This window comes from Limanda limanda, chromosome 7, assembly GCF_963576545.1.
Source record: "Limanda limanda chromosome 7, fLimLim1.1, whole genome shotgun sequence".
In the NCBI taxonomy this organism is placed as follows: domain Eukaryota; kingdom Metazoa; phylum Chordata; class Actinopteri; order Pleuronectiformes; family Pleuronectidae; genus Limanda; species Limanda limanda.
Genome location: NC_083642.1, coordinates 9516549 through 9537287, shown reverse-complemented (window position 1 = coordinate 9537287; position 20739 = coordinate 9516549). Strand labels below are relative to the sequence as shown.

At 42.2% G+C, this 20739-nt stretch overlaps 2 protein-coding genes across 2 annotated transcripts; one reads left to right on the top strand and one right to left on the bottom strand.

Annotated features, from left to right (window-relative positions):
- The first annotated feature begins 283 nt into the window (after positions 1-283).
- LOC133005341 (intraflagellar transport protein 122 homolog) lies at positions 284-12781 on the top strand. Its single transcript, XM_061074998.1, has 29 exons — positions 284-336; positions 1166-1232; positions 1315-1396; positions 1480-1558; positions 1643-1719; positions 1817-1883; positions 1969-2115; positions 2847-2922; positions 3002-3193; positions 3350-3488; positions 3830-4032; positions 4405-4542; positions 4807-4971; positions 5116-5313; positions 5534-5674; positions 5861-5914; positions 6151-6312; positions 7031-7197; positions 7870-8041; positions 8547-8649; positions 8926-9066; positions 9190-9287; positions 9482-9582; positions 10021-10186; positions 10306-10423; positions 10583-10708; positions 11199-11275; positions 11371-11535; positions 11658-12781. The coding sequence occupies exons 1-29, from the start codon at positions 293-295 to the stop codon at positions 11742-11744; spliced, it is 3552 nt and encodes a 1183-aa protein (XP_060930981.1). The 5' UTR covers positions 284-292; the 3' UTR covers positions 11745-12781.
- A 165-nt stretch (positions 12782-12946) lies between these two features.
- On the bottom strand, positions 12947-20325 carry wu:fl23c11 (interleukin-17 receptor C). The gene is given in 17 exon segments (XM_061074997.1): positions 12947-13706; positions 13708-14468; positions 14631-14669; positions 14751-14846; positions 15044-15095; positions 15581-15628; positions 15728-15960; positions 16039-16096; positions 16181-16243; positions 16348-16481; positions 16637-16678; positions 16772-16883; positions 17389-17489; positions 17611-17718; positions 18564-18698; positions 18793-18820; positions 20010-20325. Coding segments are annotated over 17 exon segments (2238 nt in total). The 5' UTR covers positions 20175-20325; the 3' UTR covers positions 12947-13643.
- Between the last annotated feature and the right edge of the window lie 414 nt (positions 20326-20739).

The window sequence follows — 20739 nt, the reverse complement described above, 5'->3', positions numbered from 1 at the left end:
AAGTTTTCCTCTGTGTTAAAGTTCTCAGCTGTTAGTAGCCCTACATCCAGTAGTACACAGTAAACAAGGAACTGAAATTCGGCCTATTTGGTGTATTATCCATACCATGAAGAAGGTTAGGATTAAATCTGAGGGCTGAGCTACTTCTTATCTTTCAAACCTGGCAACGCAGGACCCGAGTCTGCGCAGTGCGAGCGGGTCGTGACAACAGGGCTGATCGTGAAGAACCGACGGTCCACCGACAACTACCTGTTGATAGAAGAGCCCGGTGTGGTGTGGGTGAAAGCTGGCGATGAGAGCTGTCCTCGCCTGGAAGGAAACTATCCGTGATCAATGGTGAGAGCTGGAAACGAAGGTTCACGTTCCCAACCTGTCGGCGGGGCTGGGGACGCGTCGCTATATGGTTAGCAACGGTGGTTGCTATGTAAACCAGAGTTAGCAAGCTAGCTAGTAGTAGCATCCTGAGCAACTTGGAAATAGTCGACAGTGACACTGATGCTGGAGTCGTTTTGTTTTTCCTTTTGTGTGTTAGTTTTACTGCAAGATATGTATTCTATCTATACTGTATAACGATAACTTTATTTTGAAATAGGATATAAGGTTAGGTTGAAGCTAACGCTAATGTTAAGCTAGCTATCACTCGTTAACAGTTCCAGGTTGTTCCTGCACACCTTTGGTCCATGTGAATTATTTGGGTAACGTTATATAAACCTGTGTCAGTCCAGGATCAGAGTGACGACGTCATCAATTAATTCTGTGCTTTAGAAAACATCATATAGTGCTTTGACAGCAACTAAACAGAAATGTGTTTGTTCTTTCCCTTAAAAGGGCAATACACAATTACTACACTATAAATTAATATATCATAATTCAGTAAGTTGACAATATTTACTTTCATACTTCTATTTGAGCCCTCAAGCTTATTTTCAGACTTGATTATCATCTCTTCAAATAACTCCTTCAATTCTGTCCAAATCACTGGGAAACTTAACAGTGTTAATTAAACAGTAACTTTGACATTGCAAAAGCACCTTCCTACTTAGTGTAACCCACTTTGCCAAAACATGTCTTCAGGGATGAATGGATCAGAAAAATTATTGTTGATCAACGAATCAATTGATTGATAAACTTCCTCAGCACAAATTCATTATTCTTTCTTTTGCAGCGTTTATGACCTTGCCTTCAAACCAGATGGCAGCCAAATCATCATTGCAGCAGGCCTGCGTGTCCTTGTAAGTCTTCCCTGTTTCCTTTGGCCATAGAAGTCCCTTATCTTGAGACAATATCCATCATTGTTGTGTTTATGTTTTGCAGGTTTATGATGCGGATGGAGCAATTATTCAGCCTTTGAAAGGACACAAAGACACAGTGTACTGTGTAGCCTATGCCAAAGATGGTACCCAACTGGCTTTACATTTATACACATTCTCCATCACTAGTCATCACTGTTATCTTACTTGTCACTGTATTCTTCCCCAGGTAAAAGGTTTGCCTCTGGGTCAGCAGACAAAAGCATTATCATATGGACATCTAAGCTGGAGGGTATTCTAAAATACACGTAAGTATGACTTTTTATATTAATGCAATTCTGTCGTGTGTGTTCCTCCAACACTCACTTAATTTTTCATGTCTTCATCTGCAGTCACAATGACTCTATCCAGTGTGTTGCCTACAACCCTGTCACTCACCAACTTGCCTCCTGCTCTTCTGGTGACTTTGGTGAGTTCACCAGTATTGAGTCTTGTACATAATAAACCATGAACTGCTCATATGTTTAAAAACACAGGACATCTGAAAACCTTTTTTATATTTGTAGGTTTATGGTCGCCAGAGCAAAAATCTGTGAACAAACATAAAGTCAGCAGCAAAATAACATGTTGTGGGTAAGTAAAGCCCTTAACTACCAGTGGTACATTGAACATGTTGAAGGGACTGAAGGTTATGTTGAGGGGTTTCATTTGATTGCAGGTGGACAAACGATGGTCAGTACCTTGCCCTTGGCATGATGAATGGAGTTGTGAGCATACGAAACAAGAATGGAGAGGAGAAGGTTAAGATAGAGCGTCCGGGAGGCTCCTCCTCTCCCATCTGGTCCATATCCTGGAACCCTTCTAAGTAAGTAGAAAAATAAATTGATACCATATCTCCAATCATCTTATGCTTCTCTCAGCCACATAAACTCTCGCACTTTCCATCCATGTCACCAAGATTTAACTGTTAGTGACTAGCTTGTATTGGGCCAGCAGGTATCAGTAGTCAACCAGGGGTGGTTCCTGATTGTTTCTGTGATGTAGAGTCTTATGATGATTTAGACTAGCTGTGTATCTTCTTTGATGCCCTCTACAGCCAAAGCCAGGAGCAAAGCTAATACCATTACAGTGGATTTCAGGGCTTCAGAGAGTAGCTCAGACAGGAAGATGAAGGATGGTGAAGGTGCAGGGGTGAAGATGGCAGTGATGAGACACAATGACAAGATGCATCAGATATGTTATTATTAATTGGCTACAGGAAATATAATCGGTCCTCAGGGTTTCTGTGTCTTGCTCATGGATGTTTTGAGAGGGTACATTTTGTTGAGCTTAGGTGGATAAGTACATACATAGGGTTTCTGTATACAACAATAATGAAAGTATTTATATAAATAAATCTTTCCGTTGGTTTCAATTATTAGAGAGAGGTGCTTAACCTTATGTCATTTGAGTTATTATCATCATTAGTCTTATCAATATGGAGGTTGGTGCTCGATGCTTTCATTAACACCGTCATTATCTGAACAACCAAAGTTTCTTTAGTACAGTATGTTGACAATAAGTATTTACACCTGTAATTTTCTTGTGTCTACACAGGGATGAGCACAATGACATTCTCTCTGTGGCAGACTGGGGTCAGAAGCTCTCTTTCTATCAGCTTAGTGGAAAACAGGTAAATATCGCAAGTTTTCACAAAATATCAATAAATATACTTGATTTATTCTTATTTTAATGTCCATTTTCTCTTTCAGATTGGAAAAGACAGGCCGCTCACCTATGACCCGTGTTGCGTCAGTTACTTCTCTAAGGGCGAATACATAGTCATGGGCGGTTCTGATAAACAGTCCTCCCTCTATACTAAAGATGGCGTGCGACTCGGTACCATTGGCGAGCAGAATTCGTGGGTGTGGACGTGCCGGGTGAAGCCTGACTCCAACTTTGTGGTAGGTCTACAGCTTGTGGAGCCATGTGTGTAGAGAAGTAATCCAAACTGTACCAGTCTGACGATGTGCCCTGCAGGTGGCCCCTCAAGGTGTAGCTCAGAACTGACAAAAGCAACGTCTTTCTTAGAGGTGTAATATGTATTTTCCTCTTCGTAGGTGCTGGGCTGCCAGGATGGAACCATTGCCTGCTACCAACTTATCTTCAGTACAGTTCACGGCCTCTACAAGGATCGCTACGCTTATAGAGACGGAATGACTGATGTCATTGTCCAGCACCTCATCACAGAACAAAAAGGTACACTATTGTTTGAACAACAGGAAATTCATAGAGGACTTATTTCAATGCAGTCTGGTACAGTCAAAAAATTGTTTTATTACTTTCACGTTATTATATTGGCCTCATCAACAGTCTTCCAATCTCTGCTTTGTAAGGGCAGACAGTTTGTTGTTTTTCAAATAACAGGTATCTGATTTTTTAAGCATTTCATTTCTTTACATAAAGTCAAAACTGATGGGATAGTTTGTGGAGAGAGTTTTGAAGACAGAATCTTTCAGTACAATGATTTAGCTTTTAATTAAAGCACCTTCATCTCACCTGACATGCCCACTCTCTCTTTCATCTCCTTCTTTCCCCAGTGAGGATCAAGTGCCGCGAGCTGGTGAAGAAGATCGCCATCTACAGAAACCGCCTCGCAATCCAGCTGCCTGAGAAGATCCTCATCTATGAGCTCTATTCAGACGACTCCTCAGACATGCACTACCGCATCAAGGAGAAAATATGCAGGAAGTTTGAATGCAACTTGCTGGTCGTCTGCTCCCAGCACATCATCCTGTGTCAGGTTAGTCAGAGAACAAATACCACTTTCTTGATCATAAAAACAGAGCTTCCAAAATATTAATTTTATATTTAGTTTAACAACCAGTCTGTTTGTGTTAAGGGTCTTACCTAAGATAATTAAACAACCATTTTCTACCAGTCGTGTTTGTCAGGCAAAATTCTGACTTCTTGTTCTGACTAAATTTCGTGAATTGAATGAATGGGACTAAATAAATCATTGTTTATCTAGTGTTTCTAGATAAACACTAGATAAACAACATCTGGTATCTGGTGTCGGATCACACTTCGCCATGTGGAACAGAACAACGTGCTAAGATTTATAGTGTTATATGTAACTGGTCTCGTGTTCCCCCCCTATTTGGCTCTCATGCAGGAGAAGCGGCTCCAGTGTCTGTCCTTCACCAGTGTCAGGGAGAAAGAATGGGTGATGGAGTCCCTAATTCGCTACATCAAAGTTATCGGTGGTTCTCCAGGCAGAGAGGGTCTATTAGTTGGGCTGAAGAATGGAGCTGTGAGTATATTACACACATTAAGTACTTTAGATGACAGGAGATGACATGAAATCTCATGCCCACAAGCTTGTGGTCTGGGAATTTGAGCATAAACAACTTCATTCTTCAAGAAGATGAGATTTATTTATATGAAGATGGGACTGCAAGTCCAAAAGCATTCCTCATTGTGTAAACATTTATTTGAACTAGATTTAACTAGCACTATTACCAATACTCATCTAATACTAATCTGATCTTGTTCTGCTGCTGTTTTTCTCATGTAGATCCTGAAGATATTTGTTGACAACCCGTTTTCCATCACGCTGCTGAAGCTGTCCACTTCAGTGCGCTGCCTGGACATGAGCGCCTCCCGCAAAAAACTGGCTGTGGTGGACGAGCACAACACTCTGCTGGTCTACGACATCAACACTAAAGAACTGCTTTTTCAGGTCAGCTGACAGAGCGTTTAATGTATGACTGAGGAGCCTTAGAGGGCAAAAGTCCCACTCCAGTAAAAAGTTTGAAACCACATTAAAACATTCCCCTTGTGCCCTTTTATATGATAAATACCATCTACTCTCTCTCTCCTGTAGGAGCCTAATGCTAACAGTGTGGCTTGGAACACCCAGTGTGAAGACATGTTGTGCTTCTCTGGCAGTGGGTACCTTAATATCAAGGCCAGCAATTTCCCAGTTCACCAGCAGAAGATGCAGGGTTTTGTGGTTGGCTACAATGGCTCGAAGATCTTCTGTCTCCATGTCTATTCCATGTCAGCGGTGGAGGTACCTCAGGTGTGTAGCATGTTGTCAGCTTGTCCTAGGCTGAGGACAATGACGGTGATACATGTGTTCATAATGTGGAAATGAGAGCATATGGTTGCTAGTACAACAACGAAGGGAATAACCTTTAAAGACTCCTGTTCTATCAAGTGTTATTATAATTTTTCTGCTGATTTCACAGTGTTGATTTTGTAATACTTTGTAACGGTGGTGTTGTTGATGCTCTGCCCAGTCAGCGCCCATGCACCAGTACCTGGAGAGGAAGATGTTCAAGGAGGCCTATCAGATAGCCTGCCTGGGTGTGACAGACAGTGACTGGAGGGATTTAGCCACAGATGCCCTGGAGGGACTTGACTTTGACACAGCCAAGAAGGCAAGTCAGCCACATGCAAACTGTTCGGACTGAGACCAGAGTCATCAACACATTTATTATATCTTCACAGGGAAAACTAATGTATTCAAAAATGTTAGATTTAAAAAAGGAGATGGTGCTACAAAAGAAAACACGAAAAGCTGAAATTATTTGAGGCCAACTACTTCTCCTCCTTCCTATATTCAGGCATTCATTAGAATCAGAGACCTGCGATACCTGGAGCTCATCAATAGCATTGAGGTAAGAAATCCTTCAACATATTGAAAGTTCATATTTTCTGTTTGCAGATTTCTAGTTTGGCTCAAGCTGATGTCCTCAACATTAGACACAGCTGAGAAGAGATGTGTCCTTAACAATCATGGAACTTGTATATGAACAGTGTTCCTAGACTGGGGCAGACCACCAAAATGTAATTTGTCTCGCCTTTTCCTCGATGAACCACAATGCATGCCAATGATTTTGTTTATGATTTGCAGGAGAGGAAGAAGCGAGGTGAGGAATACAACGAGCTGTTCCTGGCAGATGTCTTTGCCTACCAGGGGAAGTTCCATGAGGCGGCCAAGCTCTACAAACGTACTGAGCACGAATCCAGAGCCCTGAGCATGTACACTGACCTGCGCATGTTCGAGTATGCCAAGGTGATGACATCATGGATTGTTAAGAACGCACATGCACATGTACAGCATACCTTTGTATCAATACAGACGGAGAGACCTGGAAATGGAAAGCATTGTATGTTTTGAGGACTGTAGAACATGTGTTTTTCTTCATTATGTGCAGTTATGCCAAGTCGGGGCCTGTGTTGTGTTCAAACGTCCCCCTTTACCATCTGTCTTATCTCCTCATATATCACTTCAATCTCCACATGCATCAACTGATCAGTGCACACACACACTGGGCTTTTATACACGTATTCCTGTTCAACGCAACAATAACTTGCACACACACAACCACAGTTGGAAACAAAGCACAAATGGAGAGAAACAAGGCGACATGAGCACTTTGATGAGGGGTCAGTTTGAGTTGAGACACATTCATGCTATATTATGTTTACATGTGGATGAACAATTGTGGCCGTCTGTTCTTACTGGCTGTTTGTTGTAGAAAGAAGGTACATCAGAGGGAAAGGTGTTCCAAACGTTTTGCCTTGTTGTTTGACTCTCCTCCTACCGTCTTAACCCTGATGAAGTTTTTTGCTTAAACTGGGCTTCTCCTGCTCTCCATCCCGATTACCATTATTGTTCTAACCGAGATATTAACTGTTTGCATTACTCACTTGTTTCCATTCCTTTTGAGGTTTTAAAGTTCTAACTTAAAATGTAAGTAAGTTTGAAACTGTGTTTTTTCTGTTTTCAGGAGTTTGTCAAAACAACAGACCCAAAGAGCACTCGGATCCTGATGACCAAGCAGGCCGACTGGGCTAAGAGCAGCAAGGAGCCTCGGGCTGCAGCAGAGATGTACCTGTCAGCTGGAGAGCATCTCAAAGCCATTGACATCATCGGCGAACATGGCTGGGCAGACATGTAGGTGTCAATCACTGCATGAAACAGTCCTGTGCTCTAAACTGAGAAAAGGCTTTGTCTAAATGAATCCGACTTGCAAATATCACCCAGGCTGCCATCGCTGAAGAGAAGATAGGAATGTGAAGTTTCTTTGTGATCGAACTTTATCCTGAGAAACATACATGTTCAGAGACATTGACCAAATGCTGTTGAGATAAGTGGAGTGGCCAGTATGATAAAGAAAGATTTAAACTCTAGTCCAGGATTGAAGATTCTTCAACCATCACATACTTCCTGATTTGACATGTTCATTTAAGTCAGAATATTTGTTACATACATAGTAGCACAAGGAATCAATAACAAATACCCATAACATATACAACTCCCACTGGGAATTGGTATTAAAAGGTGTATTTGACATGCTAATAGAAAACATCAATTACCTTTCTGATTACTGGGCAAACAGTGCTGTTGTCTGTTAAATCAAAACTCCCTACTCACTCCCCACACTCCCCCTGTGGGTCAGCACTGAAACACTGCAGCTGAACACAGTCAGGACTCTTCAACCATCAGATTCAGATCGTGAACCTGACTGTTTGACATTTGTTGGGGGTCATGAGCAGAGTCTGATACTGCAGATCCCCATTTTCACGTCCACTCTGTGTGAACTCTATCCTCTCTCCTCTCATCCAGGCTTATTGATATTGCTCGTAAGTTGAACAAGGCTGAGCGCGAGCCACTGGGAAAATGTGCACTCTACTTCAAGAAGCTGAAGCACCATGGCTATGCCTCGGAGATCTATTCCAAGATGGGAGACTTGCAGGCTCTGATGCACCTACATGTGGAAACCCGGCACTGGGAAGAGGTGAGACTCATTTATCAACACAGCAGGAACAAACGCACAGGACATCATGACTGATATATATATATATAGCTTGTCTTAATCACACATAAATATAATGTGAACCATACAGGACTGTGCTTAATGATCTGCTGTGGTACTCAGAAATATGTGTCATAAACCACAAAGTGAACCACTTAAGTGTCGGGCTTCTTCAGCTTTCTAAGGGACTCCCAGAAAAGTAAAGTGTATTTGTTAAATGAACCACAGCAGAATGCAAACAGTAAGATAATACATCTGCCTGGTTTCCTTATACACTGACAAACTGAAACCATGCACATGATCCAGAGCTAATCATCCAGTTTTGTGATTCTCTTAATTTTTGTAAGAATCAACTTAGCTCATACAATAATCTTTGTTCTTAACTAATCAATAATATCAGAGCAAAGTTTTGACTGGATGAAATGTTTTTCTGAATAGTAATTGATTAATTATTTGTCCCTTTGTCTCCATCTGCCAACTTTCTCAGGCCTTCTCACTCGTGGAGAAAAACCCCCAGTTCACAAGTGACGTCTTTGTGCCTTACGCCCAGTGGTTGGCTGAGAACGACCGATTCGAGGAGGCACAGAAAGGTGAGCCTGCGTCACTATGTTCATACCTCATAAAACTTGGTCTTGTATTCATTAAGTACTAAGTAATCTTGCTGAATAGCCAAAGGAAAGAGCCTTTCCTTCTGCAAACAAACAGTGTAAAAACATCACTAGAATGATAACTTATCACCAAAAGAAATCACACACAAAAGACCAGTTATATCAGGTGTAGACTGCCACTTAAAATCCAGCCTTTATAGTTTCTCAAGTTCACGATATAAAAATCCATTCATCACCACTTTGATTCTGTCATTGTAGCATTTCACAAGGCGGGGCGACAGAACGAAGCTGTGAAAGTCCTGGAGCAGCTTACCCACAATGCAGTGGTGGAGAACAGGTTCAATGACGCCGGCTACTACTACTGGATGCTGTCCATGCAGTGTCTGGACATCGCCAGAGGTAAGAGATGTCCTCAATGCACCGATACACCATCTCCAACCATAATTCGTTTTTAGTGTAAAACTTGATCTATTAGTTGTTCTGTTCTAATCATTTTGTAATTTCTTTGTTTGTTTGAAGCAGAAGATGAAAAGCAGAGGGATGAGATGCTGAAGAAGTTTGAGCATTTTCAGCATCTTGCTGAACTCTACCACGTTTATCGCTCTATTCAGCGTTACACGGTGAGAACATAACACTTTGTCAAACTTAATGTTGCATAGGATTGACAGATGGCAGGTAGATAAGCCCTTTATGTCACAGTAAAACACAGTTCACTTCCTGAAACCTCCCTGACCCCTTGTTAGTGATTGATAGTGTGAGATACAATGAATGTTTTATAATCTGTGCAAATCTCTTCGACTGTTTCCATCTTCAGGATGAGCCCTTCAGCTCCCACATGCCAGAGACGCTCTTCAACATCTGCAGGTTCCTCCTGAACAACCTCACCAAGGACAAACCACGAGGCATCTCTGAAGTGTATCCTTCCATATGAGAATGTAGTTCTAACACTGTAAAAGATCTTGAGCAAATATGTTTAGAATATAGGACTGTGGAGCAAGTGGTGAAACAGAGGTGGAGGAAGGGAGGAAACAGAATAATTGGCACCACAGCGGAAACCATGCTGCTGAGAGAAAGAAAATGGGTGATGATGGATTGAAGGATACGATGCCAGCAAGTGGCAAATTCTCTGTTATTTAAACAAATGCTCTGATTACTGAACTCTGTGCATATGTGTGCCTACACAAACACACTAAATAATATACTTTGATTAAAAAATACACACAATGCCAAGCACAGCCACACAGGCAAATCCATGGAGTCTCTCATAGTGGTATGAGGAAGGAAAGGTCTCTCACACATCCTATATCCTAAGTCTCTTCTTCTTACATTCATTTCCCTTGACCTAATCACCAGTAACACCTTGTATGCACTGGTCAAGCAGAGTGAGAAGCTAGGAGCATATAAACTTGCCAGGTATTGTTATGAGAAGCTCCAGGAGTTGTACATTCCCTCTCGCCTCCAGGACTCCATAGAGCTGGGCAGCGTCAAAATCCGCTCGAAACCGTTCCACGACAGCGAGGTGTGTAGAAGGGTTGGATGTACACGTTTGTCTCGAACATTGTTCATAACTGATATTTGAATATTAGAGCCATTATCCATTCATGTATTGGTTAATATTCCACCATGTGCTTACTGCAGGATCTGATTGAGGCCATGATGTGCTACCGCTGCTCCACCAACAACCCCCTGCTGAACAACCAGGGGAGTGTGTGCATCAACTGCAGGCAGCCTTTCATCTACTCAGCTTCTTCATATGGTCAGTGAAATCCTTAAATATCTGTCAAGGATTTCATATTTTATTCTTTTATGGCTGTGTTCTTATGTTCTGATTTGTGAAACACTTTGTAACTTTCTTTTGAGAAGTTCTATATCGATATATTATCGTGTTTCTAATGAGTTTCTCTTTTGTGCACAGAGGTGCTTCCCCTTGTTCAGTTCTATCTGGAGGAGGGCATCAGTGATGAGGAGGCTGTGTCTCTTATTGACCTGGAAGTTCCTCAAATTGATGACAGGGATGCAAACCAGCCAGAGCTGGACAATGGTATCCTTTGACCACTGATGTAACATAAATACACACAAAGTAACAGATGATTCACGAGCCTTGTATGAACTCTGCTGGACCAGAGAGTGCGTCTCTCGGCCCTGACACACTGCAGATCTGTTCAGAATGAAGCAGGTGACTCTCATTTGCCTTGTGACAGTTCCAAGAAGCTGTTTAGTCTGCATTGGCCTCGATTCTGTGTTGGTGGGTAAGCTGTCGGAGCTAAGTCATCTTAGCTCTTGAACTAATAGGGTTAGCGAGGCTCTCCAGTCTCATCTTAATGACACTAACCCTCTGAGAGCCGTAGCCACAGCCCCTAGTGCAGGGATTAACCTGCATTAGCCGGCAGACACTCAAGGGCACTGAGGTCTGAGGAATCATCTTGTAAAGAGATTTTTCCTGTGTTGAAAATGTACAATTACAGAAAAAATATATAATGTAAACATGATGTTGTATTGTGTGAAATTTGTTCTTTAACAACACCAATCAGAGATGCAGTCTTTGAGGCTGGATGATGCTGCAGATGAAGCAGAGGACGACCCATTCACAGCCAAAATGAGCTTTGATGTGAGTAAAAGACGAGGTGATTAATATTCGGCCAACTGGGGGTGAAAGGATGGGTCCATATTCAAACATGGATGTGTTTCTGTGTGTCCAAGCAGCAGGGGGGCTCGAACTTTGTCCCGATCAAGGTGAGTCGCTCGGCGCTGCGCTCCATGAGCAGGAGGGACGTCCTGATCAAACGCTGGCCCAGGCCGCTCAAGTGGGAATACTTCCGCTCCCTGCTGCCAGATGTGAGCATCACCATGTGCCCCACCTGCTTCAAGGTACAGTATTTACATCATTAACAGCTAATTTGACCTGTTCCTTCGCTGTCCTTTTTTCTTACAGTAACACTGTTTTATTCATGTTGCTCAACTGCTATAATTATGTGTCTGTTTCCTTGTAGATGTTTCACAGTGAGGACTACGAACTCCTGGTGCTTCAGCACAACTGCTGTCCGTACTGTCGCAGACCCATCGATGAACCAAACTGACCTCCCTAAAACTACGGCAGTGAATCTGTAATGTATATGGGTGGGGCAGAGTGTCTTGGCAGCACAGAGAGACTTAACAAGCAGCTTTTGAAAAACATTTCATATTTATGACTCCATGCTGATGAGGCTGTGGCCCAGAGGCATTGTTTTCGGGTTGCCCATCCCATGCTTGTGAACATCCATCTCTAAAGAATGCCTTGAGTGAATTTCCTCAATGTTGGTACTGATTAGATCTTGGTGGTCAAAGGTCAAGGTCACATGTGACCCCACCAAACATTTGTTTTAACTTGTGAACGTGATATCTCAGGAAACCCTCAAGGGAATCTTTCAAATTTGGTACAAAACATGTTCATTATCACTCACAGATAAACTGATTAGAATTTGGTGGTCAAAGTGACCTTACAAAACAAGTTTGACCTTGTGAACACAGCATTCGAGGAACACCTTGAGAAAATGTCTTTAAACTTACGTACAAGTGTTCACCTGGATTCAAAGATGAACTGATTCGAATGTTGGCGGTTGAAGGTCAAAGGGCAATGTCACAGTGGCCTTATGTTCTTGTGACCTTCCATTGTTTCATGCATTGTAATACAGTTACTGTGATATCCTTAGACACCTGTAGGTTTAATATCATGTGAATGTTGAGCTTTTGAGCTGGAGAAATACCTGGAATGTTTGTGTGTTGGTCGATACAGAGTTTAAGAAAAGTGCCCATCAGTCAATCTACTTTCCTGGATTATAAGGATCAGATTACCTAGAGATGTACGTCATCATTTGAAAGGGATTGTGAGTGTACAGTGTAAAATATGTCACTACGAAACATATTTATTAAAAAAGACACTACTTTGACATAATAGAGTCCAAAACTATTTGTAATGTAGAGAATGTTATTATTCACAAAGGCCAGATATCTGCCAACAAGTGCATTCCACAGACTCACATACTGATGCTATACTGTGTTTTATAACATACGTCACCTGTTGTTTAGTCATGAGAATGTATTTTTATATTGACACAAGGAAATAAAAGCCTTTTCAATAGAAGTATTTGGTCATTTTTTTTATCACAGTTATTGAAAAAAATGGGATTTGTTTTTTGTCCACTCTAGTTTAAATCACATCACATCTCATGGGGTTCACATGTTAACAGATGATACAGGACAACCAGTCAGAAGACTGATTCAAGAACTCTCTCATTAATCGTTTCAACTTTTAAAACATTTTATTACAAACTGAGTAAAACATTTTTAAATAAAAGCAAACAGTGATATTTCTAGAGTGTTACTACACAGGGATACTGGAGGTCACATAATCACATCATATTGAATGTAAAGCAGTAGGTTTGTGATTTGTGTGTTAATTTGTTTGAAAACATTTTAATTTTGCGAATTTTTAAGATTTGGGATTCTTAAGATTGTCTGATGTGTGTGTAAACTCTAGAGAACCACAATCTGAAATGAGTCCATCATGTCAAACAGATGTCAATATTTCATGAAACTAATTTCAATTTAATCCTCCTTGTAAAATGAACACAGAGCAAAGCAAAAAACTCTGACAATGAAAACGTTTTGTTTGTGTCTCTTAGGGATTTAATGCACGGGCAGTCAGAAGGACCGATACTAGTTAATAAGCTCACTCAGAGGTAACGTTTGTGAATTAGGCTTCTTTCCCCACAGACCATTTAGTTATGAATCATTTATATTTTGAATTGTCTTAGTGTTGTTTTTTTAATGTTATTCACTTTAATTTCTCTGGAGCAGCAACAATAACAACTCAGCTTCTTTCTGCTGCCAAACACGTGCAGGAAGCTCTTCTCCCCCTGAGGCTCTGACCAGGAAATGAAAACTAACAATGATTTTCATGAGTCTCCCTGAATATTATTTCAGGTTCTTTCAAGTCATTACTGGCTGCTCATCCTGGGACGTCCTGTCTTGCTCTCAGACCCATTCCACTTCACTCGGCTTGGGGCTTGTGTCTGGGCTGGAGGGAGGCGTAATAAGACTTGGCTGCAACGGCACCATTTCTCCAGACTCTCCTAGCCCAACACAGCTCTGGGACATCCCTGCAAAGCGTAATATTGCTGTCCCTGATGTGAACCCAGACAGGCCTCTCGCCAGAGCCCGGGACGCCACCCTGAGGCCGCCTGCCCGCTTCCGTCTGGCCGAGGCAGTGGCCATTTGCCGAGCTCCAGCCAGCTCAGTCAGAAAGCCCAGGCTCTGGGAGGGGAGGCTGTAGACGTGGAGGCCACGAAAGAGTTCTGGTAGTGGCCACGCGACTCCTTGAGTCTCTGGGGGAAGTGATTCAAACTGTACCAACATGAACCGCTCCCCCGCCCGGCCCTGGAGATAGTCTGCGAGAATGCAGCTAAACGAAGCACTGAAAACATCCACACAGGGAAAGGAAGCAGGGTTGCTTCTCCCTGCCTCCTCTTCCTCCCCGAATCTATTTCTCTCCCAGCTCTGGGCTCCCCATTCTTCCGCCTTTATCCGGGCGGCCTGGGTTAGAACTAGCACCACTTTGCCTCCCTGCCGCTTGAGTCGGTCCAGTCTGGAATGGAGCCACGGGACGGGGCCCAGGACGCTGAGCTCAGCCTGGTTCCACAGGTCCAGAGACACACTGAAGCCCAGGGCCTGGAGAGACGAGCCCAGGTGACACATCAAACCCGGCAGAGCCTGGTTACCATCGGGGGGGTACAGCAGCACCACATGACCACCACCCACTGCACCTGACACAGAGGAGGATTAAAACCTTCAAGGTCAGAGGAAAAGTTTGACATTTCAAGACGTACAGTTTACAGTTTGCTTCTCGAAAACTAAAACAGCAGCAACTGACAGGAAACAGTCTTGAATAAAAATTATACTTTACACACAAAAAAAGTGGCGCAGACCTTTCACGTCGTCGTCTTTCAACCATCGCCATACGTAGCCTAAAGGAAAAACAAAGTCCACATTGAGGTCTTCTGATGAGGTCCTATTAATATTTAATGACCTACAAATATTTAACTGACCTTTCAGAACCCCTTGTATGAAATAGGCTCCAAGTATAGCCAAACATATCAGCAGTAATCCGATGAGCAGCGGCAGGCTCCATTTCCATCGAGATGCTGGAAAAAGGAATGAATTATAAAGCACATTCTTTCTCAACCACATTAAACAGGGACTGCGAAGGATTTCATCACTGGAGAGTGCCCAGTGTTTGATCACTTATCTACCACATACGATAAAGAAATGTGGTTTGTTTGATAAGAGTTAAACATTAACGTCACGTAATCTGGGCCTGAACAGTAATTCATTCTCTTACTTGCAAATGGACACTGGGGCTCTAAGAGTGTCTCCATCCCATGGATCTTTATCTAAAAAGAAGTAAAGGAGTTAGTGGGAGCACAGTATTTATATTTATTATGCATAATATTAGAAAGTAAATATGGAGGACCATACATGACTTAAGTATAAATAAATAAATACAGAAATGTATAAATAAATACAGAAATAAATAAATAAATAAAAAGGAAATAAATTAATTAATACAGAAATAAATAAATAAATACGTTAATAACAACAGCAATGTCTAAATAAAGACTGTGGTTAGCCCCCCCTTTCTCATTAGCATAAGCACAGAGATGAGTCAGTCAATAAATAAATAAATGTGGAAATATATTTAATACATTTATTTAGATATTTCTGTTGTTATTAACGAATTTATTTATTTATTTCTGCATTAATTAATTTATTTCATTTTTTATTTATTTATTTATTTCTGTATTTATTTATACATTTATTTATTTATTTATTTATACTTAAGTCATGTATGGTCCACCATAAGTAAATCAAGTATCACCTGGACACAAAGCAGCGGGTGTGATGACACATTGAACTCTCCTGCTTTCTGTGAAGCAAATTAATCATTAAATAAATTAAGAAAACCATTTACAAGTCACTCATTCCCACTCATTATCAACATATTGTTTTACTGTTGTTTCTTTACCCAGTGTCCGTAGCGTGTGGCCCTCCAGCCTGCATCTGCGTGGTTGTGCAGCCGCTGCCTGGATCCTGTCACCTCCTCACAGCGGCCTCCTGCTGGCTCCCTCTTGCACAGCCACACCTCCGCCTCCAGTCTGCAGGGGGCAGTCACGTTCCAGCTCACCCCTGTGCCACCCGCCCTCACAGGGAACTCCTCCAGGGACACAGACACGTTGTGCTGCATTCTTTCAAGTGTGTCTGAAATGAAAGGAAAATTAAATAAAGGTGTGTTTTGTTATGAAAATGAATGGATCTGAAAGTTGACGCCCTTCTCACCATTTTGGTTTTTGAAAGGACAGAATTCTCTCCGAAGCGTTTTTCCCTTCCACCACACCTGAAAGCAAATTTGTTCTGTATTATCTTCAAATATAAATATCTGTGGCTGTGTTTTTTATTGCTTGTTACACATGTACGCTACCTGGAAGCACAGACACGGTGTGACAAAGTATGAAGGTACGACCATTTCTCTCTCGCCTTTGGGCTGCAAAGGTCAGAAAAAGGTCACACAGATTCATACAGACGCTATTTCTGTGACTCATCGGACTGATATGATCACATCGTATGGATAATTCAGCACTGACTGACCCATGCACGAATCTCTCCGGGTCTTTCGTTCCAAATCATCTGATACATGAGATCCTCTCGTCTGGCATCAGCGTTTTCCAGGTGGAGGAGGAGCACGTTGGTCCTGGGTTCCGTCTCAGCCCGGAGTCTTGGAGCTGAGACAGAGACAGTCACACTTCGTCAATCCCCACTGAGGTGCACAGGTGTCTTTCTACATGTATGTGTGTTTTTGCCAGTACTGACACCCATGTGTGTGGTCATCAGTGTGCGCATAACACACACATGCAGTTTTTCCCACAGTATCTCTTACCATCGCAGTCCTTCACGTGCGCCTCCAGGTTCATGGAGCAAACTGAAAGATGGATGGGATTGGCTGGTCAATAAAAATCACATAAATGACTCAATTCAGCGCTGGCTTTGCTTTCATTGCAGCAACTGACCTCACCTTCCTCTAAAGATGGGATCTTGATATGTTGGACGTTGTGCGTTCCCTGGGAATGTGCGTAGACCTGCACCACGACAGGACTGTCAAACCTCACCGGCTCCGTCAACAGCAGCTGGAAACACAAAGAGGAATTCTGGTATGTTTTAACCCGGGCCCTATGGTTGTAAATGTGGATGTGTAAATTCATGACACTTACAAAGACCTTTGGAATTGGTTCAATAGATCAACAGTGGCTATGATTTACGTTTATTCCCTTGTATCTTACTTTTATAGCAACCATATTTTATGAAGTTATATGGGACAGCTACTGATTCTGCGGCCTATGAGAGGGAGTGTTTAGTTTAAAAAGGCACCGAAGTAATGAGGTCTGATCTACTGGGTTAGGGTCACATGGCTTTCATGGTGCTGCTTTACAAGCCAGTAGCCAGTCGGAGCCTCAGCGTAGCCTCAGGTTTGGCTTTTACCTAAAGGCTCATACAGATTAAAAGGCTGTTGAAGTTGCCAAGGTACAACTGAATATTATTGTTTTCATAACAACGTCTAACAGAGCGTGAAGGAGCCAACAGAAGCAACAACGACAAAAGATGAGTCATTCCCAAGTGTCTGATATCATCTACCTCGTGTGTGGACTGTGGAGAAGAGGAGAGGCTCAGTTTGAACTCTAGCATCTTCCAAATCTCGCTGTGGCCTGGAGAGCTGAGACCCACTTTCACCAGAGCTGTAACACATAGTGGAAGAGAAATGAAGTGTAATTGGTATTTTTAGAAATTACAAAAATTAGGAAAGTGAGATTAAATGATTGACTTTGTGTGTTTTGGGTTAAGCATTTCGTTTGATACCTGTTGGTTGGAGGAGCACATTCTCACCACTTCCCTCCGACTTTGAATGACTGAATGACTCCTCTTCATCGCCGTGTTCCCCCGACTCCTCAGAAACCTGTTCAGCAGCTGTATAGGCATCGCAACCACAGTACGTAAGACAGCACGGAATGCAACTGTTTAATACTACGACAGCTGAAAAGTTGGCAGGGGAGTAAGGAATTTTCAGGAAATGATTTGACAACTAGAATGGGACTCAGTAGAGCACATGGCCTCAAAGTCCCTTTAAAACTACATTTAAAATCACTAGATCTGGAGGTTTTATTTGGATCTGCATCATCATTTCATACACTCCTTTATCTGGATCTACTCCAAAATATTAAGGATTTTCCCCTGATGCATCCTTCCTTCTTCTGTGGTAATCAGCTAAACCCTCAAATCTAATTTTAGCGTTCTGCTGTTATCAATCAAACAAAGCAATCATTCGTGTTGTTACTTTAACCAAGTTCATGTTATCGTGTAAGGGACTCTCAAAAAAAGTTAAGCTGACACACCCAACATGAGGGCGCACCTGGTATTCTGTTGGTTGGTTGGTTTTGAATGACACCAGCTATGTTTCCAGGGAACCCAAAAAAGCGATGAACCTGTCTGAAGCTCAACGCTTTGCGAGGTCACTGATGTCTGCTGTATTGTATTTGCATGTGTTTTGACTTTTTGCAACGCATGTGTTGTCAAATAGAGTGGTAGCGCTTTGAGCTGTCTCCACCACCGTGTATTTGAGGGGTTTGAGGGAAAGCTTTGCAAAATCCGTATATGAAATCAATAACTCCAGCCCTCAGAGTTGAAGACACACTTGAATAAAGATACGGGAAGAAAACAAACTTAATCCAGTAAAGTTTATGCAAAATCTTACTAACAAATCAACAAACGGATGAAAACAATACTTCCTTGGACATGATTCCTGACAATCTCACCTTTGACTGTGATGATGATTCTCAGGCAGGGTTCACAGTCCTGTGCGTCGGAGCAGCACAGCATCACTTTCAGCTGAGTGTGTGTAACGTCCACGGTGTCATTGGGATCAGGCACGGCAGCAGAGAACGGAGACACTAACAACACAAAGATGTTTGTCTGTTTGAGACACACTACACACACGGTGTCTGGTGTCAGGTTAACATGCACTTGTGTTGATTGTGTTGTTACCTGACTTCACGTGGCAGTCCAGCAAACCCTGGAGAAAGACAAGATGCTGATGAGTGTAAGTAACAAAGCCCCCTCACCCATAATAATAGGGGACAAGGGGTTGGGTTGTTCAGTTATTAACAGACTTCTATAAATGTTACTTTTAATTTCAATCTCCTACTAGAATGGCACCAATTTGCACATTCTTAAACAATTGATAACACATAATAAACTGTTGATTCTCTTCTTAATCTGCATTATCTCAGCAACCAAGGATTAATTATCAATAGATTAGTTATTTCAAGTTATTTCTGATATTCTTCATCAAGATCTGTAAATTATTCCCTGAGAAATTTTTGAAAATGTCAACAAAAAAAACAAGGTATTGGCTTTAACTCTGTTCTTTCATTACCTCAGCGGAGGAGGTTTTGGTTTCACCTGCGTTTGTTTGTTTGGTTGGTTATTTTTGAACAGGATCATTAACTAGTGGACGCTTCACAGCGAAACTTGATACAAGGATATTGTGAGTTAGTTTCATGTTGGTTTGTTTTTGACAAAATGAACATTTGCATCATATTCAAATTAATCCGTTGTCTATGAACTTTAGGGCAAGTACAATAAATCACGTTTATTCTGCATTTTTATACTGGGTCTTGCGTCTTTTTGTTGTTGGTGTTTGTTGTAGCATGTACTGTTCTGCCGCTGCTGTAGCACTTTGACCCAAGAACAATTTCCATATGGAACAATAAAAGTGTATTGGAGTATTTGAGTAAATTTATGACCACTACTAGGGCAAGGTTGTTCTCGGGACAGTCCTTCATACTCTGCTCTGAAACATTGTCCAGATTCAAATCAGCCCTCCTTTGAAACTGAGCGGGGGAGCAGAGTGTCCTGCTGCTGCTCAGTGGTAAATAAGTAATGTGCATTAAACTTTGATCTCTCTTGTTTCTCCTGATCCAGCACAATCACCCACAGCACATTCAGTTCTATTACAATCATCCTCATGCATGAACTGGATTTTCAACTTTAAACAATAATATAACAACTGGATTGCAAACAGGATTTCCAATTGGCTTCTCTGTGTTGACTCGTTAATGTCAGGTGTGAAGATATAATAGCTGGTGTCCTGATTAAACACACAGATAGCATCAGGTATGTGAGGTGTGTGCCTGTGTGCCTGTCAGCCCACAGCCATGGCACCATAGAGAAGCCTTTCGATCCTCATGGGGACTTATTACCTCGCTGCAGGTGAGCCCCGGTGCGTCCTGCTCCATCATCTCCAGCTCTCCCGCGGACACCAGCAGCCCGAGGTGCAGGTGGAGCAGCAGCAGGAGCACGGAGGGAACCCGTGGCCCCCGGAGGAGGTGCAGGAGGAGGTGCAGGAGGCGCAGCGCGGATGCCATGGCTTGGAGAGCTTGGCACCGGGAGCTTCTCCCCGACGCACGGCTCTTATCCCCGCAGCCGGAGTCACTTCATCCCGGATATAAAGAGAGGAGACCGTAGAAACCAGTGGATCCACCCCGGTGCTCAGCTGAGGCATGACAGCTCCCAGTTCCTCCGGGAGACGAGTGAACTCCGCTCGGCTCTCTCACCTGCAACAGGCTGCGGTGAATGAGTGACAGGTGGGCAGGTGGGCGGGGCTGCACCGGTGAATCATAACAAATTGAAGCACAATACTCTCCTTTGTAACAGAGGATCGAAGCCTGGTGAGTCAGTGGTGTGAAATAAACATAGAAGTGTATCAGATAAACTTTATATAGATAAACTCTATAGAGATTACGGTAAAATAACATTTCACTGTATTTAGCTCATTCATGTTTTTAAAAAGTTGTGTGTATTTTAGATGGTGGATTTAAATGTAATATTTAGATTAAATTGTCAAATTTAGATTCAATATTTAGGTGTAGTATTTCACATTTAGATTTGGATTTAACATTTAGATTCAACATTTAGATTTTACAATTAGAT